The sequence below is a fragment of the Candoia aspera genome, chromosome 3 (assembly GCF_035149785.1).
Source record: "Candoia aspera isolate rCanAsp1 chromosome 3, rCanAsp1.hap2, whole genome shotgun sequence".
Lineage (NCBI taxonomy): Eukaryota > Metazoa > Chordata > Lepidosauria > Squamata > Boidae > Candoia > Candoia aspera.
In genome coordinates, this window is record NC_086155.1 from 50056522 (window position 1) to 50079544 (window position 23023).

General features: G+C 40.0%; 1 protein-coding gene across 1 annotated transcript in view; it reads left to right on the top strand.

Moving 5' to 3' along the window:
• Positions 1-5487: 5487 nt before the first annotated feature.
• Positions 5488-23023, top strand: part of GRM4 (glutamate metabotropic receptor 4) — a 315173-nt gene continuing 297637 nt past the window's right edge. The window contains exon 1 of the mRNA XM_063297631.1: positions 5488-6035. Coding sequence (XP_063153701.1) covers positions 5505-6035 — 531 coding nt within the window. The 5' untranslated portion in view covers positions 5488-5504. The remainder of the gene's footprint in view (positions 6036-23023) is intronic.

A 23023-nucleotide genomic window follows, 5' to 3' on the forward strand; every position in this document is an offset into this window, starting at 1 on the left:
AGCCTGATTGCTCACTTTTCTATTAGAAACACACAGTCCATACCTTTGAAAGAAAAGGGAATGGTTTTCATTCATCAGACACAAAAGTCCACTGATTTCTGGGCAATGAGAGATCAGCACAGGTGAAGATGCTAATGCTCCATTGTGACCCTGCATTTGGTTCACTTGCTATTTGGGAATGTTTTATATGTGTATGTTTTTAGTTATAAGAAAATAGCAGACAAAATGAAGATAAAAGGTCTTGATTATTCTGAATCTTTTTCCTTCCCTTTTATTGATTTCACATTCAAATATGCTTGCCCCACTTACACAAAATGGCAAATGGGGTATAGTGATTGGGGTGTTGGATTAGGGAAGGGCCAGCTTCAAATTCCTATTCAGCTATGAAGCTCATTCATTGACCTTGGTCAACTCACTCTCTTTATTAGCCTATTCTGTATCACAGCATTGTTGTGTAGATTTTATGGGAAAAGATGCTGCCTTGACCACCTCTGAGGAAAGACTGAGCCTGCAACAGAGATGAGAAAACTATTCTGGACCAAGGCTTGAACTGATTTTGGGCAAGCATATTGGAGATGGCATGCCATCAGTAGGCATCACTACAGTAAAAAATGAGCAGAGATATGCCATGTGTCACAACATGTTTTCCTCTACTCTTTCCACATGCATAAACAATAGACACATAATTCCATACATGTCCATTGAATCAGGCCAGAAGTTAAATAGGTCTGTGGGCCAGTGGTTCTTGGTGCCTGATCTATAAGTAATTGATAAATACAATAATTCTTATAATCCTTGTGCTTGGGAGAGTCTGCTGCTAGGGAACCAGCAACACACAGGATTTTTCAAAGTAAGTCTATGTTTGCTTGATACCAAACAGGTTGCTAAAGTCAATGGCTAATCAGCGGCATGTAAAATTGGTTGGATTTGGAATGCGTAGTTCACATAACTGCTTCAACATGACAGTGCATTTTTTTGAGCCCATATTGCCAACAGCATCCAGACATGATTCTGCGAGTATCAGCCATTGACCTGCCCCTAAATTCAAAGGGTGAAGTAAATGTAACTAAAGATAGGTATAAGAGTTTACCCAAGAAAGTACTGAAGTGCTGCTCAGTGAATAGGTAACTTAGATGGGAGGGAAACTCTGGCTGGATTCATGGTGTTTTTCGGTGTCTGAAGTACACCTGTTAGCAGCCTTTTCATTCAGCTCTCTTTTGCAAAGTAATCTTGACATTTGACTGGGTAGTACTGAAAAGTTACTTGTTTTCTAATCCAGATATAATTCAGAGCTTTTCATTTTCAAAAGTGAGTTTCATACAATACACAATTAATCCTTACAACAGTCCTTGTGATTAAGGAAGCCAATTGCCTTTCATTTAGAGAAGCAAAGAAAAATGGCTTGCCTGTATTAGAGGACACCTCTGACATTTAAGGTGTGTGAGCTTTGTATATTGATATCGGTGGAGAATCAAGTTAGGAGACAAGAGCTGCTGCCTCTGAAGGAATTCTGGCATAATGTAGCCCATGAAATTAGCTTTACAGTGGAATCATATGAGTGTCTGCAACAATGCAAAGTGGGTTTATGACTCCCACCCTTAGAGATAATATTTTATGGTTTGTGACTAAAAGCCAAAGCTCTACAGATCCATTCTGGATCAAACTTTAGGCTATTCAGAGCTGGAATCCAGTCTGATACATCCAGATCAATACATAGAAGTCTCCACATCCCACACAGTGATGACACCATTACTGCCTTGAAATAGCCCAAGTCTAGGATGACTCAGCACCTCATGCCTTCCTCCTCCTTGTGACTAGGTTCACACATTTTGCTTAAGGTATAGTTCATAATTTATAAACTGCAGTTCTGGGGTCATACAATATGCAAAGCCATAATGTGGTTTCTTTGGTTTTGGCTTAACATATTCTATTTACATAATCTAAATCAAGAACTTTGAGTGAAGTCTTACTCTGAATATTTTTGCCATTACAGGCAAAGCTGGTCACTAGGGACAAAAATAATAATAATAAAAACAGTCTGTATAATTGTATAATACCACAATTCTTGCGGTATCGCTTCTTTAAAAAATCTGGAAGCGTCTGCTCAGTTTAACCAATCAGCTTCAGGGGCTATCATTCCCTTGAGGAGGGAGGCTACAATGTTGTAACCTAGGGATTGCAGTCAACTGTTAACAATAATCTTTCCATGAGCAAGATTACTTATGTACAAACAGATGGGCTCAGACTGAATAATGATCCTGTTTCTTTTCCTGCATTTTTCTGTGGCCTTATATTATAATTTGTTGCCTGTGTTTTGATAGTAAGAGGGGAATATTATTTTCTGGAAGGTCAACACATTATAAAGATTAATGTAGCAGGGCCATGAAATTAGGACTCTTAAACAATGGTGCTTAAGTGGGTATTTTAATTTTTTACTAAGGTAGGCAATTGCTATTACCTTATTCTATCAATGGGAGGGAAAACAGCCAAAGCAAAATGAGTGGCTGAAGGTCACACGGGTTATTGGTAGTAGGCAAAGCTAAGTGAAGTGGGAAAAATAAGGACTAGGGTGACCCCAAAGGCACTCACTGCTGGAAGCAAAGGAAAAAGCCCTCCCTCTCCCCAAAGCAGTTGAGTCTTATTTCAACATTTTGGGCAAGATGGTATCTTTTAGTGCCCCTGAGGGCAGCAGACTAGTGTAGGTCATGTTGCAAGACTTATGTATGACACTTTCCTCCTCCAGAATGTTTCCCTTTATTCATTATGTCTCCTGGTGCCCATTCAAACAAAATTCACAATGCAGCAACAGCAGAATGTTTCTACCTACTAGCTCAGCCAGGGGCTTTTCCCAACAGGGATGTCTGTGATGGAGCCAGCCAACCAGCCACAAGCAAACATCATTGCACTGGGATGCTGGCCAAGAAGGATGAGAAGAGCCAGGCATGTGTTTATGTGTGATTATTCTAGAAGGAACAACTGGGTAGGGAGGCAGCCATTTCCCTTATATCCAGTGCACAAGGCCTTCCTTGAGCAAGTTCAGGAGCTAGAAAAGCTCACAACAAAAGGTGAGACAGAAACTGGCCAGAATGACATAAAGAGTTGAGTCTGAGCTGCACTTAGAAGGTGCTCCATTGCATAGGCTGCTCTTAGCCAGGAGAAAGATATGCATAGCAATAGGGAAGCACGGTTGTGACCAGCATAATGGAAAAAATGGAGTACTGCTCAGGGTTGGTGAAGCTTCAGGATGGCTTCCTGATGCAGCTTAAAAAGTTTGGCTTTAGCAAAATCCCCAGCAGATGCCTGATTTAAGGCTACCGTGGTTAATGATGATCATGTTGTATACAGTATTAGTGTCTAACCTGCAAATAACAACATTTGTTCCAGCTTCATTAGTAGAGAATCTCCTCCAATAAAACAAGTGTGACTGACACCTTTGGGACAAGCTGAATGCATGAAGCCTGGCCTCCTTTTATCTTACAACATGCTAAATCTGAGCCCTGATTCCAATTCTACAGTACATGGCCCACAAGAGCCTGAAGAGTTTAATTCATCATTTAATGTCAATGGCTCACCTATTCCCCAGTGGCCTCTTAAACGTATCTGCTGGGCGTACCTCCTTTTCTTAATGTCTACTGTGCTGTAAAGGGCTATAGCATATTCTTGTCCATGAAGAAGATCCCAAGTTGTGTCCCTGATATTTTCAGAGAAGAGAAAGAAAACTTCTGTCTGAAATCCTAGAAACTTGTTCTCAGATTATGTCTATAACTGTGGACATAATTCTGCCTGATTAATGTTGCTCATTAAATGCTAACATTTATTAAGGCATTATTAGTAGAAGCAATGCTTCACCATCAAAGGGGTGCCTGTTGTCCTCTCTTCCTAGAAGCCACATATATATAAAAGCATGAATGCCCTCCAAAATGAACACACTAAGAAACCCTTTGCAACTTTTTCTAATATTTTAACCAGAGAAGTCTTGCACTGAGCACTTATAGAAAGCTCTTTCCTATTTAAGCATCATACATGTGCAAGTTCAGGTACCATATCTACTATAGTAACATGTATGCACCTTCTTCTATAATTAGATTTTTCTCTGAGGAGAATTCCTTTAGAATTCCTTTAGAATTCTATGATAAAGATGTAGAGATGTTGCCAAACTTGATTCATGTTTTTAGGTGCTTGTTATTTCTTTCTATCTGTGATGAATTTGCTTCTCAAGGAGGCCAAGGCAACATTTTCTTCCCCTTTCTGTCAGTTGTTCAAAGGGCATTCATTAAAAAATAGTATAAAATGAGATTGCTTCCAGTGTTGATTCTCCACTCTGAGTAAGTGTGAATCTGGTGATTAATCAGAAGGACAGAAACAACTACTTGTTTTGTTATTTGATGGGAAAAAAAGGGGGGGGGGAAGTAAACCTGTCTCAGACCCTGCATTCAGTCCAAGTTTGCACTGAGCCAACCTTTGTACAGTACAGAATATAACTTTCCTATTTTTCTCTGTTGCACTTATCTTGTGCCTTGTATTGATTTGTTGAGGTTGTATTGTTTCTTGCAGATCCAGTATGTGGTCATTTTGATATTGAGTTCTGGTTTCCCAGTAGAATGAGTAGCTGTTCTGACTTTTACAAAGCAGGCAAATAGTCTTTTCCTTTCCCCCTTCCTTAATCCTTTTAAATAATGCAGTTGGTACCAAGCACCTATAAAGTAAAGTGAATACATTAATTTCCCTCCTTCCACTCAAGGAAGGGTCAGGTTGACGTTTAGAAGTCTAGATATTCCTCATGGCCCAGTAAGTCCAATGGGAGGAGATGGGCGGGGACAAACTGGATAAATAAATAAATAAATAAATAAATAAATAAATAAATAAATAAATGCTTCCACTGATAGAAGCCCCGCTTCAATTCCATAAATAAGAGATGGAATGTAGGTATCTTCAGATGTAGTTTCTCCCTTCTCCCTTGTGTGTTGCTTTTGACCCAACATTGCCTCTTTCAAAGCATAACAAAAACTCTGATCAAGTGAATCCTGAAGCTTTTTGGTGTTACAACTTAATGCCTTTCTGAGAAAAGATCTGAATAACAAATGCCCTTTCTTTCTTCCTTTCAGGGACTGAAGACAAAGGAAGAAAGATTATTTTTGCCCACTTCTCCTTCACACAAAGTTATGCAAAACCTGGTACTCTTCATTAGCAGCACTGCTATGGTCCTTCTGAGGGCTTGGAAAGGGATCTTGTGAACTCATTTCCAGAAGCAGCTACCTCTCTGTTCTTCAGCACCTGCATTGAAATGGATACTGGAGTTGACTGGAAATCTTGACAGAAAAGTGATAATTAAGAGGGAAGGGAACAATGCTTTGAACCTTTCAGAAGGCCATTTTAGTCTCAGCCTTTTGTAAGGTTGGGAGAAGCTATTTCCAAGCCAGCTGAGTTAAAGATTTTGGTAATAGGATCCTTGGTTTCCATGGATCTTTAGGCTGATGGGATTGAGTTTCAAGTGGGATTTGGCAATGACTGGGAAGAAGGGGGGATCTGTGTGCATGGAGCAACTCTCCTTCTGTTTGTTCATGAGCATCTGCTGTGGCTGGTGGTATCAGCCAGTCAGCACAGCCAAGCCCAAAGGCCAAGGGCACCCCCACATGAACTCCATTCGCCTTGATGGGGATATCACTTTAGGAGGCCTCTTTCCTGTCCATGGACGGGGCTCTGAGGGAAAGGCCTGTGGAGAGCTAAAGAAGGAGAAGGGGATTCATCGCCTTGAGGCCATGCTTTTCGCTCTGGACCGAATCAACAATGATCCTGATCTACTTCCAAATATCACTTTGGGGGCCCGCATCCTGGATACCTGTTCTCGAGACACACATGCTTTGGAGCAGTCCCTCACCTTTGTTCAGGCCCTAATTGAGAAGGACAGTACTGAGGTGCGTTGCGTTAATGGGGGGCCACCTATCATCACAAAGCCAGAACGTGTGGTTGGGGTAATTGGTGCCTCTGGCAGCTCTGTTTCCATTATGGTGGCCAACATCTTGCGCCTCTTCAAGGTAAGATTGCAGTCTATTTGCTTCTCTCTCCTCGTCTGCTCCTCTCCTACCTTAGCTGCACAAGATAATTTGCAATTCAATCTGCAGGTGCTAAAATAGCTGCCAGTGACTGGGAAAACATCAAAGTGTTTTTAAAAATAATTGTAAAAACTAAGTTCTTGCTCCCTGATGAGGAAAGGAGGAGATAAAAAATTCCTCTATATTCTGTGGGTGTTTAAAGAGTTCTCTGTCTCCCTTGGGGAGCCTGGCCCTTCCCTTCAGGTAGGGAAGTACCCCTGCTTTCCACTTTTGTAAAGGAAAACTGATTCCAATGCTATAAGATACTGCAGAGACTATGTTTCCCAGTATTGGGAGGGATGGGAGAATTTTATGCTTTGTTTTACTGTCAAGTGGAATATTCATGTTCAGTGTATCTCAGAAGATGCTATCTGAGGGTGAGGGAGTATGAACGACAGATATGTGCTACCAAGCCATTTATAAACCAGCATGAGGGAGAAGGCCTTTAGTGCACATGGTAATTTCCAAACTTCGGAGCTGCAGTCAGCCCTAAAGGCAGATGAGGGCATTCCCCTTGCTTGATTTATCTTCTGGTGCTAAAATATTCTGAAGTATTCTCACATATTGCCTTTTAACATTCCTAATTATATCAAGGACAGAGCAAGTTGCTTGTGGTACACACTTGACAATGGCAGCCTTTCATATTATATTGTTAAAAATACTCCAGTGCAGATTTCTAAAGGATAGAGGAGAAAACATTGTGTTGAATGAATGCTAGAGCAATACAGTCTCTTATTCTCATGTGATAGACTTGTTATATGGTAATATACTTAACATCACTGGTGTGCTTTTAATTTTAAAGCTAATGGTTTCAGCACTGTTATGCCTATCTTTAAATTAGACTTCCTCAGCTTTGGACTTAGACCAGCATTCAGCCTTGGTGCCTGTAGATTTTGGTAGACAAAATCCAACATATCTGGAAGACACTAGGATATGGAAGGCTGCTTTAAGTAGGTTAAATTTGTAAACTGCTATGTTATCTCAGGTTTGATTGTAGAATGCGGCATTATGGGTACTTCTCAGGATCTGACTTCTGACCCCTTCACTCCAAAGACATGGCACTATTACCTTTTCCTGTGGTAGACGGATAATTAGTTGAACTAAGGTGTAATATTAACTGTAATATCCAAAAGGAATATGACTCTGAATCTGAGATAGCTTTCCCAACAGAAGGAATATCCTGTGCAATACCTAGCTCCCCTACCTTGACAAGCTAGAATTGTCAACTCTACCTGAAACTCACCTTAGATACTGATTAGTATCAATTGCCAATAAAACAAAGTACCCCATTTAAGTATTAATTGACCCCCATCTGCATAAGCCATTTTCTTTTTCTTATACAATCCACCTTCATGCCCAAAACCACACATCCCTTTTTCTGCAGGCATTGCAAAAAAGGAGAAGGGGAAAACAAAACGAAACAAAATGGATGTGGGGGTAAAGGAAAGGGATTGCTGCACTGAGAAGGGAAGAAAAAGGCAGGAACAAAACTGGACTGAGGTAAGGCAAGGAGAAGTAATAACTGGACATGGAAGGAAAGGAAGAGAAGCCCTGTTAAGGCATTACAGAAGGTTTACATTTATACCGTAAGGGAAACAGACCATCCCTAGCAACTCCTAATCTTCAAAGGCATCCAACTTTGTTCCTGTAGACCAATGTTTCTCAACCTTGTCAACTTCAAGATGCGTGGACTTCAACTCCCAGAATTTCCCCAGCCTGCATGGGTTGAGACACACTATTGTAGACATTTACTGTACATCATCCACTCATGCAGGGCTTCTGTTCTTCTCAGTGAATGTAAGATGAATGCCCTCTACTCCCAATTCACAGGTAATTATTTAGAAAGGAAAACATTTCATCTTCCTGGTGAGATTGCTATTTACTTATTGTTGCTTCTCTTGAGTCTCTTCTTTACTGAACCACCCCTCCCCTTCTGTGTTCTTGTAATCGGTTATTCTTGAACTGTTCTCAGGTTTGACCAGAATCCTATATATTTGAAAGAACTTATCTACTGTTACTTGGGGAGGATTTATAAAGGATATCCACAGGGGCATTGGTGTCACTCCTGCATTGACACCATCCTCCTATGATCACATGCTATTCTTCACCTTTAACAGATGACTCCATTTCTTCTGGCAGACTGTAGTTTCTATGTTTTCACATGGAAGCACTTCCATTTGGTTTGGGGTGAGCCATTTTCTGCTTCACCTCACCTCATTCCATAGAACTTTTTAGTCCCTCTCCAGGGATCTTAAATGTTCTAACCCATTTTTAGTCAGTTTCATATTCTCATTAAAAACCAAACGAACAAAAATCTGTCTTGTCGGATATTCCCTGCTTCTGCCAGTGGTACGTGCTGAGCAAATTCTTCTTTGCTCTGCCTTCTAGCCTCCGGAGCTGCTCTCAAGTGGTTGCAGCTGCTGTGAAAAGGTTCTGGCTGCAAAATTATAATAATAATTATGCAATTATTAACCCCCTTGTCGTCATCCTAAATTTTCTTTCAGTGGGCCAGATACTAGCATCTTAGTCTTTTTGCAAAAGGGTCAGAGAAATGGCTTGTACTGTAAAATGAAAACACAGAGTAGGGGGAAATGTTAGCAACTTACTTTATTTTCCATTAAGTTAGCTGGAGGCAGCACTGATTGTATCATAGTATTTCATGCCTCTTCTCAGCATTCTGAGGTAATCAGGAGTGGTTCACATGGCTTCAAAATATTGTCAAGGGATTGGGGAATGGAATGATGTCATGTGAAGGTATCCAAGGGGTCAGGTACCAGAAAAAGAAAAAGGAGTGAACTGGAGTATTTTTTTCTTTTAAGTAAAAAAGTCAAACTCAAATCCTGGTGACTGCATTATATAGTGCTGGCAGTGATATGGAAGCGGTTTCCCCTTCCAGCCAGCCAGCCAGCCAGCCAGCCAGCCAGCCAGCCAGCCAGCCCCTCCTCAAGTACGAAACAGGACAAAACCTACTTAGCTTCTGAGATCAACTAGGGTTGGCTATTCAGGCTGAAATATTGTAATTCTAACTAAATAAAAGTGGTTATATTTCCAAATTTGCCTCTGTGCATACTAATTTAATTCAGCTCTGTGCTTTTTATTGTCTTTTTTATATGAAACAATTCCTTTATTTAAAAAAATGATTCATACTTGGCTGGTCAATTTGGAACCCTGTCCCCCCATCCCCCAGCTTATAAGGCAGTAATAGCCAGCTTGATTGGACTTACTACTTTCTTTAAAAAAAAATATGAGGAGAATCTCATAATTCATTAGAAACTGTATGGTAGACCTCGCAATGCCTCTATTTATATTTATTTATTTTGAACACTTAATATACCTCAACTACTTGCAAATTGTTGGGCAATTCACAAATAAAAAATTAAAAACATCTACTATAACAGTATAATGTAACAGTGATACCTATAGTAGAATAAACATCAGAATAAAACCATCATAAAACCAACAGCAGAGAATAATATAAGTACATAAATCTAAAAAAGACTTGGGGAAAAAAGACTGAAACTCTTAGAAAAGCAAGGGTTCTTTATGTAAAAGAGTAACTCCAGAAGTTGCTACTGTTCCTACTGCTGGAGAAAATTGCTACTACCATGCTGAAAAAAAAAATCAAGCCTGGTTCTCCTGGACTATACTATATTTTATCAACTGGATAAGGTTTGAAAGGTGGCCAGGCAGTTCCTGTGCTGTAATAGCACTTTCTGAAAAGACTCTAGGCCAATTCTCCAGTGTTAACAACCCTCTCAAATACTTTCCTGTGACTGCAAATAGCAACAGCTGTCACTTTTCCTGTTCCCCCCAAAATGAACTTTTCTGATAAAAGGATGAGGCATGGTGCAGTGGTTCAAAGAATTATTCAGGAATCTGACAAAGATTTTATTCTTCTGTGAAATCTAAGGATGGGGATCTTGAACAATTTCTAAAGTTGTGGATGATAGCTCACTTGCTGAATTACTGTTTTCATTTTCATTAATGTTATTTATGTGTTCTCTTGTAGCCACCCAAAAGTTTTTAAAGCATTTCCATTTCCATTCAGTCTTGATATGAAAATGAGACACAGAATGCAAGTATGCTAACAAGGACATTTACTTGTGTCACCCTGAATTATTATTACTGTATGTAGGAAGGGTAAAGGTAAAGGTTTCCCCTGACATTAAGTCCAGTCGTGTCCGACTCTAGGGGGCGGTGCTCATCTCCGTTTCAAAGCCGAAGAGCTGGCGTTTGTCCGTAGACACTTCCGTGGTCATGTGGCCAGCATGACTACACGGAACGCCGTTACCTGCCCGCCGAAGCGGTACCTATTAATCTACTCACATTTGCATGTTTTCGAACTGCTAGGTTGGCAGGAGCTGGGACTAGCAACGGGAGCTCACCCCGTCACGCAGATTCGAACCGCCGACCTTCTGATCGGCAAGCTCAGCAGCTCAGCCGTTTAACCCGCAGCGCAATCTAATAAATAGAAAGTAAACACTTTGAAGTAAACCCTATTGAGTAGAGTGGGACACTAAATATCCTGGATATTTAGAGAGAGGATTTCAACCTTAATTTCTTGCAGTAATATGAGCAAACCTGGTGCTATCTTTAAAGCTAACGTTATTTATTCTGCCTTAAGGGTTTAAAAGGCAAGAGGTATTATGGGGTGCTTAAAAAGCCTTTTGTTTGAAGAAGGAAGCAAGCAAACTGAGGAGAAAAAGCTTAGAGAGGAAAACGCAGGTGGGGTTGGGAGAAAGAAGCTGAAATACATAGTGCAATGAAGAGTTCTGGTTGTTGCTTCAGAAATGGACTGGCAAAATGTGCAGAAATAGAGGGAGGAAGGGAGGGGTGGTTCCTTTGGGCTCTAACTCTGCCTATTTGCTTGTAATTCCATGCGATTAATCCCAGAAGAATGCAGCTTTCACATTTCTTAGTCCCAGGCCTAGTTCATAATTTGGTAGTCTTTTTGTAGGATCTGCTCATGAGCCTAAGTTTGCCCATCCCTCTGTCTCTTACTCATCTGTAGAGGTAGCTTCAGGGTGCATGATGTGTCCATGTTTTGCCCTTCCTGGCCTGGAAAGCCCCTGACTTTTGCGGTATGTTCTGGGCAATTTCTCTTGCAGGAAACCTAAGTGTTAATTGAATGGAATTAGATTGACTACATCTCATTTTTACTGTTTACATTTTGGAGAGAAGAAGTGCATTTATGTTAGCTAGTAGGAATGTAAAGAAACTGAAAATACGTTCTGACAAGGATGTAAATAGAACTCTTTGAGCCCAAGGAAAACCCCTTGGAAAGGCCCTGAAGCAGTGATAGAGCTCAGGCACATAGGCTTCCACAGCAAACCAAGGTTGCATCAAATTGTTATCCTGATGCAAACTCCTCTTTGTATACTTGTTTTTCAAATCTGATGCAAATATGTAAGTCTTGGTTTTTGTAGCTTGATATCATGACACACATTTCATCACTTGCTTCCCCTTGTCCCTGCTGACTCAGATAATGGCTGACTCAGGAGTGGCAGCAGAAAAGGAGATGATGTTTCAGCAACAGCAGTGATGGCAGCTCCTTCCTTCCTTCCATACAACTCCTCTTCTCTTTGACTATGAGATTGTTAATTGGAGGTCCTAGTCCTTCTTCAGTTTAGATTCCTACTCCCAGGAATGCTTTCATGCATACACAAAATGCTGCAGCCTCCAACACTTTTATAGCCTACAGCAGCTGAAGCAAATCTACAAATAGAGTCCATAAAGAGAAAGAAAATATGACCCTCCTGAGCAGCTAAAGGAAAGATTAGAGAAGAAAAAGGGAAACTTTCAGAAAGTTTCAGCTCATCAAGAAGCTGAAAGGAGCAGAATTCTACCTCTGGTAATTCAAGATGAAAATGCTCCTGGAGTCTCAAGGAATTGCCTTTGAGAGAGACCCACAAAAGCAGGACAGGAGTAGACAGCTTGGAATGAGGCAAATGATAGAGCTACTAAGATGGTCTGCCTGATAGTGAGGGATTCACTTATTGTCCATTTGAGAAATTTAGATGAAGACAAAGATTTTGAAAAACTCAGACTTATACAAGCAAATTTCTGCAGTCTCCAAAGTACATCTTTTCAGAAAGCTATGTAACAAGCCTCAGTGTGTTTGTGTGTATATATGGATGGGTGGGGGTATATAGACGCTAAATCTGCTATAAATCAAATAAAAACTGTTGCAAGTTATTTTGAAAGACAAAACATGCCTATAAAGAAAAACATGTTGGTTGCCTTCATTTTAAATTCATTACGTAGAGGTACATGCAATAAAAATGAAAGAGGAAACATACATTAATTTGTAATAAATTGCTTGCAAGAATGTAATATGCATAAATCTCAAGAGTCAGATGCAGTTCTTAAGAATGTGCTTTTAAGTCAGAAGAAAGGAAAATAAATGCTTCATTTACAATGGTTTGGGTTATTTGCAAACAAATCCTGGGTAAGTGGGACTAACAAACCCGTTAGACTGCATTCTAAAGGTAATGACACACCTCGGTCCATTATAAAAAAGGACCAGAAAGGAGATAGAACAATGTATGTGAGAACAAATGGGCCATTGGAGGGTATCTCTTCTGATTCTGCATCGTCATTAAACAGAAATTGAGGCTCATGGAATTGAAGGAGAATATATCTACAATTTACTTGGAAAATGAACAAAAGCTCAGGTGCTGGTTGTAAGTTGGAGGGATTAGTCAAAGGACTAAAGTTGCAGCCATGTGTGACTTGGTCCAGGTGTGTATGTTGCATAAAGGCCAAAGGCACTAACCCAACAAGTGTAGAGATGTAACAATACAAAACAAGGAAATCATCTAGACCCAGAGCATAATGACATTTGTGGACCAATGCCTATTCCAACATCAGGTGGAAACAAATATATCCTCACTTTCATGGATGATTACAGAAGATGCACATTTTGCTACTTGTTCAGTGAAAAGTCAAATACTGGAGAAATTAAAGGAGTATGTGGCTCTGATAAGCAATATGTCTGGGAGAAAGCCTCAGGCATGCACACAAAGAACTGGATTGAATTTACAGCCGATTACGTGCAAATGTATCTGGAAGAACTGGGGATCATCCATGAAAACACAGTGGCTTATACTACAGAAAAGAATAGTGTGGCAGAGAGAGGAAACATGGTTCCCTGACTGACAAGATGAGATGTGGGTTGCAAGATGCAAGACTGTCAGATAAATATTGGAGAGAAGCATTTAACACAGCCGACTACTTGCAAATGTGTGATGGAATATCAGGGAATATTGACTCAGAGAAGGGGCTGTTGAGGTGTTACAAAAATGATATTTGAATCATGGAAAATTAGAAAACACGAGAAAGAAAATAACTCTGCCTTGACTGGGTGAGGCAGAAATGGAAACAAAGACAGCCTTTTTAGGCATTTAAGATTTTATTACAATACCCTAACATATGAGCTAGGCACAGACGGAAGCTTAGCTCAGGGCACGTGAAAGTGTTTGGTTCTAAAGGGTATGTACAGTATGTGTTCCAAAAGAAAAGAGAACCAAGCTGAACTGCAGATATATGGAAGGAGTGATGGTTGGAGTGATTGATTGATTCAACTTATATAGCCGCTCATCTCACATTTGGGATTGTGGGTGGCTCACACAGTAAAAACAACGAAACACAACTAATAAACAAAATACAAAAATCAATAAAAAATAATAACCCCTTTAAAACTAATTAACCCCCCCCCAAAAAAACCCCAAAATTAAAACCAGAAAACATAAGCAGTCAAGTGCAAATAATGAATCAATGCAAATCATGGATCAATCAGTACAGCCATCTAGCAGGCTCCAAACTACAGTCAGATCCCCAGGCATGTTGACAGAGCCATGTCTTTAGAGCCTTTCAGAAGACAAGCAGAGTCGGGGCCTATCTAACCTCCAGACGGGATGATGTTCCAAAGGGCAGGTGCTGCAGCAGAAAAGGCTGTCCTCCTGGCTCCCATCAGAGGACACTCCTTAATAGACAGGACCTGCAACATACCTTTTCTGCCAGAACTGTTGGGATCCTCCAATACTGCAGATAATACAGAATCCTAGATCCTGCCACACAAATCATTACAGTATACACCATTGCTTATCATGACAAAAAAGAAAAAGTAACTACGAGATATGAGCTTGTGTTCCCTATGTCAAGGGAAACAGTGAGCAGAGACCACAAGCTTCAAAGGAGATCCTCATCAAGTGCTCAGCTGACTGCAGCCCCAGAAATTACAACTGAGGAACTTCATTCCAGACCCTGCAGGAGATCCAACAAAGGAGTTCCACTGAGAAGGCTGTCCTACACTGGCAAGAGGGAACAAGTGAAAGAACTGCACACATGGAAGGATATTGAAAAGATGTCAGCCACTGAAGGAGACAAATGGAGAAAGACACAGGAGAGGAGATTGAAATGCTCCATAAGAATGACGTTTAAAACTTTCTTAGGCTACACATAGGGAAGAAAACCATTGGATGCAAGTGAGTTTTCAAGACCAAGTATGATGCAGAAGAGAATGTCCAGTGTCATAAATCAAAGCTGGTAAATAAAGGATGCACCCAGAAATATGGTGAGGACTATAACAAGATGTTTGCACCTATAGTCAAACATACCTCTATGAGGACTCTGCTCAGCATAAAATCAGGAAGACACCTGTAAGCAGATCACCTTGTTTCCTGTTTGTGGTTGCCTACTGACAATTAACATTCTGAGTTAAATAAGCATGGTCAAACTTGGTTTGAGCTATTTTGGTTTGGAAGGGTTGTTCCTTTGCTTTTTGAAAACAACAACATTAGAATAGTTTTAAAAATCCTGTTGTCATAGAAGCACTATTAGAGGTAATGAATTGTGTGAGTCATCTATTTCTTTTACTTGCTATGTGTATTGACATGACAGCAAAATTGTTATATTTTGATTATCTGCTATATCTGGACAATATGTTGTTTCCTCCAAGGAAGTTGTCTGTAAAGGAGACAGCATTGTGTAAGTCATGCTGCTTTTTTGGATCTAGATTCAGTGGCAATCATTGTGATAGCTCTCTTCAAAACACTCAAAGTAGGATAAATCCAGATGGCTTTGGCATAATGGGTTGTTCAAAGCATTTGAAAGAGTTTTGTTGGGCAGTGGAGTTTTCATCGATTCACTTCTTAGTAATGCATTAATTCTGTGAAGGTCATTGCCACTGTTGAATAAAACATCCCTTTTCATTGTGTTCTCAGAATTGTTTGGCAGATGGAGATACTTTGTAAAGTCTGTGACCCTTTGTGGGAGGGAGAGCAAGTACATATGAAATCTTTCCAAACAACACAATAGATTATACCACTGTTATAATAGACCTGTCTAGGTCAGCATTGTGTTGCAGCAGCCATGCCAAAGAAAGCAATACAACAGATTAAGGTTCTACAGGATGGTGCTTTTGATGAGGATTAGGAGTGTACTGGAAGAAGAGCACCCTCATGAGGCTGGATATCACCCCACATGACTTGTAGGTGTTGGGCATGATGCATCAGAACCACCTGTGACTCATATCAGAACTTGTACCTGGAGATATATAAGGCTGCCGTTTTGCTTCCTTTCTATAATGCAATAACATCTGAGCAAGATTCTGGGGAAGCGGCCCAGGATTCTGTTTGGTAGAATGAACAGAGATCTCTCAAATTCAGCAGGATCACTTATCTCAGAGGGCTGTCCTACTGTTGCTGTTTCCACACCCCATCCCACAAAAGCATTTTGAAGATGATCCATAATTAATTTCACCTGTTACCTTAGACAAGCTGAGTACATGAAGCAAAATTTTGTGATGTTCTTCAAATTACTGACATTCCGATAATGATAATGATAATACAAAAATCCCCTGCTTGGAACTGCCTATATTCTTAGATGCTGCCTTAATAATTCTTAGGTCTTAGGATTTGTATTATTAAGTTTGCACCAGTCTTAGACTGTGAATCTAACTATAGATTACCCATGCATCATCATCATCATCATCATCATCATCATCATCATCATCCACAAACGTGGAGGGTGCGTTTGTCCTGTTTATGTTCTTCATCGTGTTGTTATGTACTGTATACCTGTCTCAGTCTGGTTATAGACTAAGAAGAATCCAAACACTTCTGTGAGGGAGAACTGTAAAGTTGTAAAGCCATCTTTTTCTTTGAAGGAACTGCCAGGCCAGCTGAAGCTCAGCAATGGAGGTGAGGAGGCAAACATTCCTACAAAAATGATAAAATAGTAATTTTTTGTATGTCTGAGCTAGAAATAAATCAGCTCAGCTCTTAAACACAGCTGGTGGTGTAGGGCTGTAGAAGTCCAGAACCTCTGAACATGTGCAGAATCCCCATATGCAGATGTACTCAAACTGGAAGATATCGTTATATCATGAGGTCCCTGGGCTATATGTGGTATTCCTTTCATCTGCTTCAAACTAAAGCAGCAAACATCCTTTCTTTTCAGAAAGCCTTTGCCAGTTGTAAAGATGAATGAAGCTTTTATAGAAAAGATATAAGATATGGGTCATAGGTGGACCTGAGCAATAGGAGAAAGGATGATATTAAAAAAAAAGTACTGTGTGTAACATGCTGGATTGTGGAGATTTGGACTTCTGAAACGAACTGAAAATGTTCCTTAAAGCAAGAGTATCAGTGGGGATTTTTTACAGTGAAAAGTGTGAGTAAATGAGTTTTTCCAAATTTCAGAAGAAAACGCTGTCTGTTGCTTAAAGACTACTGGTTTCCCCCACCCATCCAGCCACCCATGGAAGGGTCCTAACCCTAATGATAAGAATGAAAATGTCTGAGAACTGATCTGGGATATGAGTTCCATACATTTGAGAAATTAGGTGGAGGCAAAGGAACAAAGAAGAGTACAGTGACACTTGATAACTATAATGTATCAGCCCTGGATGAGGAACTATCTCTCCCAGCAATCAGAATGGCTAGTTGTGTGAGATCTTGGCAGTTGAGTTAAATAGTAGTTCTCATGCTCTGGTAAAAAGTCCTCCTAAATAGGGTTCCCTGCATATTTCTTTGTTTATTCGTTCAGTCACTTCCGACTCTTCGTGACTTCATGGACCAGCCCACGCCAGAGCTTCCTGTCAGTCGTCAACACCCCCAGCTCCCCCAGGGACAAGTCCGTCACCTCTAGAATATCATCCATCCACCTTGCCCTTGGTCGGCCCCTCTTCCTTTTGCCTTCCACTCTCCCTAGCATCAACATCTTCTCCAGGCTGTCCTGTCTTCTCATTATGTGGCCAAAGTATTTCAGTTTTGCCTTTAATATCATTCCCTCAAGTGAGCAGTCTGGCTTTATTTCCTGGAGTATGGACTGGTTTGATCTTCTGGCAGTCCGAGGCACTCTCAGAATTTTCCTCCAACACCACAGTTCCAAAGCATTGATCTTCCTTCTCTCAGCCTTCCTTATGGTCCAGCTCTCACAGCCATATGTTACTACGGGGAACACCATTGCTTTAACTATGCTGGCCTTTGTTGTCAGTGTGATGTCTCTGCTCTTAACTATTTTATCGAGATTTGTCATTGCTCTTCTCCCAAGGATTAAACGTCTTCTGATTTCCTGACTGCAGTCTGCATCTGCAGTAATCTTCGCACCTAGAAATACAAAGTCTTTCACTGCTTCTACATTTTCTCCCTTAGTCATGTTTAATTAGAGATAAATTACTGAGAGTTCAGTGATGCTTACTACCAGGTAAAATGTTGTGGAACTATAGACTTATTGCTGCTTGGTATGTTCTGGAATTAAAGATGTGAGGGAAGTATGGCAAGCCCTTATGTACAGTATATTATAGGGAAGAACAAATTGAGGACATCTTGAGTAGAACCTTGTGTTCAATGAATTACTTTATAAATTCTGAACTATTCAGATAAAGTACTGTATATATTAATTTCTTCAATATGTTGTACATATTAAAAATTAGGAGATTTCTACTCCCTCCACCAACCCTCGACCTTGACCTTTACTGGCAAGATAGATGAAAGACAGGAAAGAGTAATGAAAGCCAAATGTACATAACTTGGATGGTACCCATGAAATATGTAGCAATGCTGCAGGCTGAAAACAGTAGATTGCCTAGAGATCTTGGATCTCAATAGAAACTGGTAAGCCACATGAACCCCCAGATATCTGTAAGCATCTCATCCTGATTATGTTCAAGAAGTCTTTGGAAAACTTGGCTGTTCCCCCAGGACTTGGATTAGGATGGGTACCCAGCTCCTGTAGAATTAAATTTAACTGAGGATCTGTTTTTTCCAAACATGCATAGTTTGTATTTTGAACTATTCTACTGTTTTATTGCCTTTAAATATTGCCCAGTCTCATGAAGTTGGTCAGCCCTTAAGTCTAATTGATTGACTGACTTCTGCCTGCTTTTATGTTGTGAATGATGGGGCTAAAACCATAGAAATTCAATAGTATGGCATTCTGCTTCATGTTCAGCTGATTTCCTTAACTGTGACTCATCCAAAAGTGGTAATGTAATGGTAGAAATAACCTTTTGCATCAGTATAGGACCATATAATCTAGAAGTCTTGAGGATGTGGCATGTAGAGATAACTGGGTATATACAACTAAAATCACCATTATAAATTGATTTAATGCAACTTTCTCCAATTAATCACTTCAAGATATACTAGGTCTGTAACTTCCAGAATTCCCAGTCAGAATGGCCTTACATTGGAGATGGATGCTTTTCTGCTTCAGAAACAAGGGGATCCCTACTTATTTGAGATGACTGTGAAAATGTTATTTGTTTGATCTGTTATAACACAATTTTTTTTTCAATTTTCCATATTGTCTGTGAAGAAGAGCTCACTTGAATTAACATTCCTGGTCTTTGACATCTGTTTAATTTCCATAGACTAGATTAGCCCTTAGGGTTGTACAAGCTGTGAAAATTATTTGGAAGAACTGCTTTGAATTTGGTGTGAAAGCATTACTTTTCTGCTGTCCATCGAAGTGGCTCAACTTTTGTGAAAATTCTGAAAAGAAAGTTGTAGCTGCTTTAAGAGTTGTCTTAACCTTAATGAATGGATTCCTTAAAGCAGCAGTGATTTTGCTCAGGCTTACAAAGAAGTCTGAAAAGTCAGGCTGCTTTAAGGAACTTCAGAAAGGTGCTCTGCTTGTGTGAAGCCTGAAGCCCAGTTCTTCTGAATTGGTTTTGAAATGTGCACAACCCAATTAGTTCTCTCTGGGTATTTGATCATCAGTATCATGGAAGGGCACTAGACACCTCTGTTCTGGCCCTGATCCCTCTTCCCTGTAACCTGATCTCCATGGACAACTGTATTAGGACTACCATGTATGGGTTGGAAAAACCCAGATAACTACTAGGTGGGTGCAAAAAGATGCAGAAAACACTATAGGGAATCCAGGGATGGGTAAGGCTCTAATATATGTCATTATCCTTTGTCCATGGTTAGAGGTATTGAATGCCAGAAGACTTCTAATCTCAGTCAATGGGATTTGTTTATACAGGTAGTCCTCATTTAATGACCACTCGTTCAGTGACTGTTCAAAATTACAACAGTGCTGAATGAGGAAACTTATAACCGGTCCTCATAGTTGCAGCTGTCATAGTGTCCTCAGGGTCATGTGATCTCAATTCAGGCACTTGGTAACCAGCTTGCAATTATGACTGCCGCAGCATCCCATGGTCATCTGATCTCCATTTGCGACCTTTACTGCTGGCTTCTGACAAGCAAAGTCAATGGGGAAATGCAGGAGGTCGCAAATGGCAATCATGGGACATTGCACCCAGCACCCACATGGGATTTGCTTAATGAGGGTAACCAGAACTGCTGCAACTGCTGTCATAAGTCAGCTTGGTCATGTGATATTGCGCTTTAAGACTGGGTTGCTTAGCAATGGAGTTGCCGGTCGCAATTACTCTTTTTAAGTGAGGACTACCTGAACTGCAATTTTTCTCTATACAGTAAGAGCCTGGACTAGATGTTTCAGGGTGGTATGCCAATTTAATATCAGATGCATAATAAATATTCAGTAATAAATATTACAGATGGAGAGGGACCAAATTGATATATGGTTGCAATTAGGATTACTTTTAAGGATTTGTCCTAGATTGTAGAAAGTATGTGGTAGAAATGGAGTTTAGCCATTTAAAAAGTCTGGTAGCCACTGCTTCAAATTCTGAGTTAGCTACTAATAATGAATGGTGATTCTTTCACTGCAGCCTGATGATAAATCTTAACCATCATTCACTTCTGAGATAGCTTTAAGATATGCTCAGAAGTTTCAGCATGGTTGTTATGTTTTGGGTAATGCTCTCACTTTTCTGTTTTACAATGGTTAATAGATAGTAAATGAAACTATATTAATATTTATCATTCTGAAGTCAGATATTGTAGAGGATTGAATAATGGACCTCTGGATTATATATTCAAAATGTAAAATCACCTCTTCTTTCACTTCCTAGTGACTGAATGATTGCCATAGCTTGAGAGATTTATCATTTAGAACTGAGGTAATTTCCTTCTCAGTAATCATGGTATGGGCCCATTGTTAAAATGACAGGCTTTTTTTTTTACTGGATCTTAATTTACCACTGGTTTCTAAGACTTTCAACATGTGCTTGTCATGTGCCATGTCATATAGTTTGACACTGTCAAACAATTCAAATAAAGTATGATTGGTCGATGAAATTTAGGATGAGAAGTCAGACCCATTAAAAGTGGTCCCCGTCTCTCCAAATTTTAGGGAGAATCAGTGTGGTGCAGCAGTTAAAGAATTGGACTAGGTGTGGGGAGATGCAGATTCAAGGACACCCCCCACCCCAGGAAAACTCACTCAGTTTCTGGAGAAAAGGTGGGGTAGAAATCTAATAGGATAAGTGACACTTAGTTTATTTCATAGGGTGGACTAAGAATTTCAGCAGAGCAGAAAGACTGATTATTCTGATGATTTTTTTTAAAAGGTAGTGTCTCCTCTTCCAAATCTTTGGATAGTTGACTCTTCTGCTGCTATATGCCCAGTGGCATAATTTTGTATCTGAAAGTTCCAGACATAAATTGCTTTAGAATTTCCCTGAATGAAAGCTTAATAAACTGGAAGGAGATAAGGAACATTGCATGGATCAAAGGGAGTCGGCAATTGCCCTATTTTTCCCTAACAAAAGGAAACACCTACTATAACTCACAGGTACAGGACACAGGTAAAGGATGTGTTCCATGCTGAAGCTTCCACGTTCAGTCTGAGTCTTCTGGGGTTAAAGGATCAGAGAGTGAACTTGGGGAAGAATTCTCTCTGAGATCCTGGACAAATCATACCAGGCAGAGAAGACTACTGGGATGCAACCTTGTAGAAATTGATCTAGGTACTTCCTGTCCACTGCTTGTGAGGTTTGCTGGAGCCAAACAGCCATCTTAAAGCAGAACAAGCAACTCCATTTTGTCTGTAATATCTGATAAGTGGAGTTCAAGGAACTTAGAAAACAAAAACCATAACAATTATGATGAAGGAGTGCTGATATAACCAAATCTGATAGATCATAATCTGATATAACCAAAATGATAGATTCTTTAAAAACTACATTAGAAGCAAGAACACTGCAGGAGTGCTGCTGTAGCTGTGATCATCAGGGAGTAAAATGTACACTCATTGATGATGGGAACACTGCAGAGAAATTAAATGGATTTTTTTGCTTCAGCTTTTGCTGCAAAAGCCATGGAGGAGAAACACACCTGAGCTTGTCTTCTGAAGTGATAAATTTAAGGAATTGCCTAAATGGATGTGTCAAGTTTTAGAGAAATTGACAAAATGAACAGTAGTAAGTCATCAAGAGTACCTGTTAGTCACCCTAAAGTTTTCAAGAAACTTGGACATGAAATAGCAAAACAACATTATTTTCTGTGCTGTAACCAATCACTAAATCAGGCTCTATTTGCCGATAGATTGAAAGGGACCTAATAGGGCAGCAGTCATGTAAAAATGATTCAGTGTGGTTCAGGGGATACTCTCTCTGATATCTAGAAACTATATGTTTTAAAGGTTATTTTCATACATGCCATTTTCTTAGACTTGCGGAGAGTTAAAGGTTTAACATGGTCTCCTCTAAACATGTCAGACTACCATTCCTATATTCCCCATCCAGCCTGAACCAGGTTGGGGCAGGCTACTTTAATATAGCTTTCCCCAACCTGCGGATGAAACAGTTGGAAATCTTGTAACAGTGCACAAATTGTGTGGAAAATGTGATTGCTAGCTAGCACAAAAGATTTAAATAATGGGGATGTGTGGTTATTAGGAGACTATCAAGCTTGTTAATGCAGCAGGTTCACTAAAACAATAGGTCTCTTCAGGTATTTGAAATCTTTCCTAAAGTTAACCACAAATCTCCATCTTTCAGTGCTGATGATATAACAACTGAATGAAGTTACAGTGATTTCTGCAACTTGGAACCCTGGCTGTGGGGTCATATAAAAAGTATTTCTACTTTGAAAAAGCTATATCAAGTCTTATGAATCCCCAATAAAACACATGTGTTTTTAGAATTGTTCTAATCTTGGAACAAAGTTGGCCTCTTTTGAGTAGCAATGCTTCAAGTGTTCTGAGTGCTGTGACTGGACTGTTGTGGCTTGTGATTAGATTGTTTTTCAGACATTTTTTTTTCCACTTAGCCATCAGCAGGGACTTAGCAGTCCTTGTTGCTCTTGGTTTAGCTTGAATTGGGTGATGTGTAAAATGCTGAGTGAAAAGAACATGTCCTAAGAACATGGCCAGTCAGAAGAAAATGGCTGTTTGCAGATAATTCCTGTTACATTTTCTGGTGAGTTGCTGTTGTTGTAAAAAGTCTTTGCTATGGGAAAGTTAGAATCTAGGTGGATGAGTGGGTGGGTTGGATGTGTGTTAGACTGTATTTATGCGTGGGGGGGTAATACAAAGATGTGCATGTCACA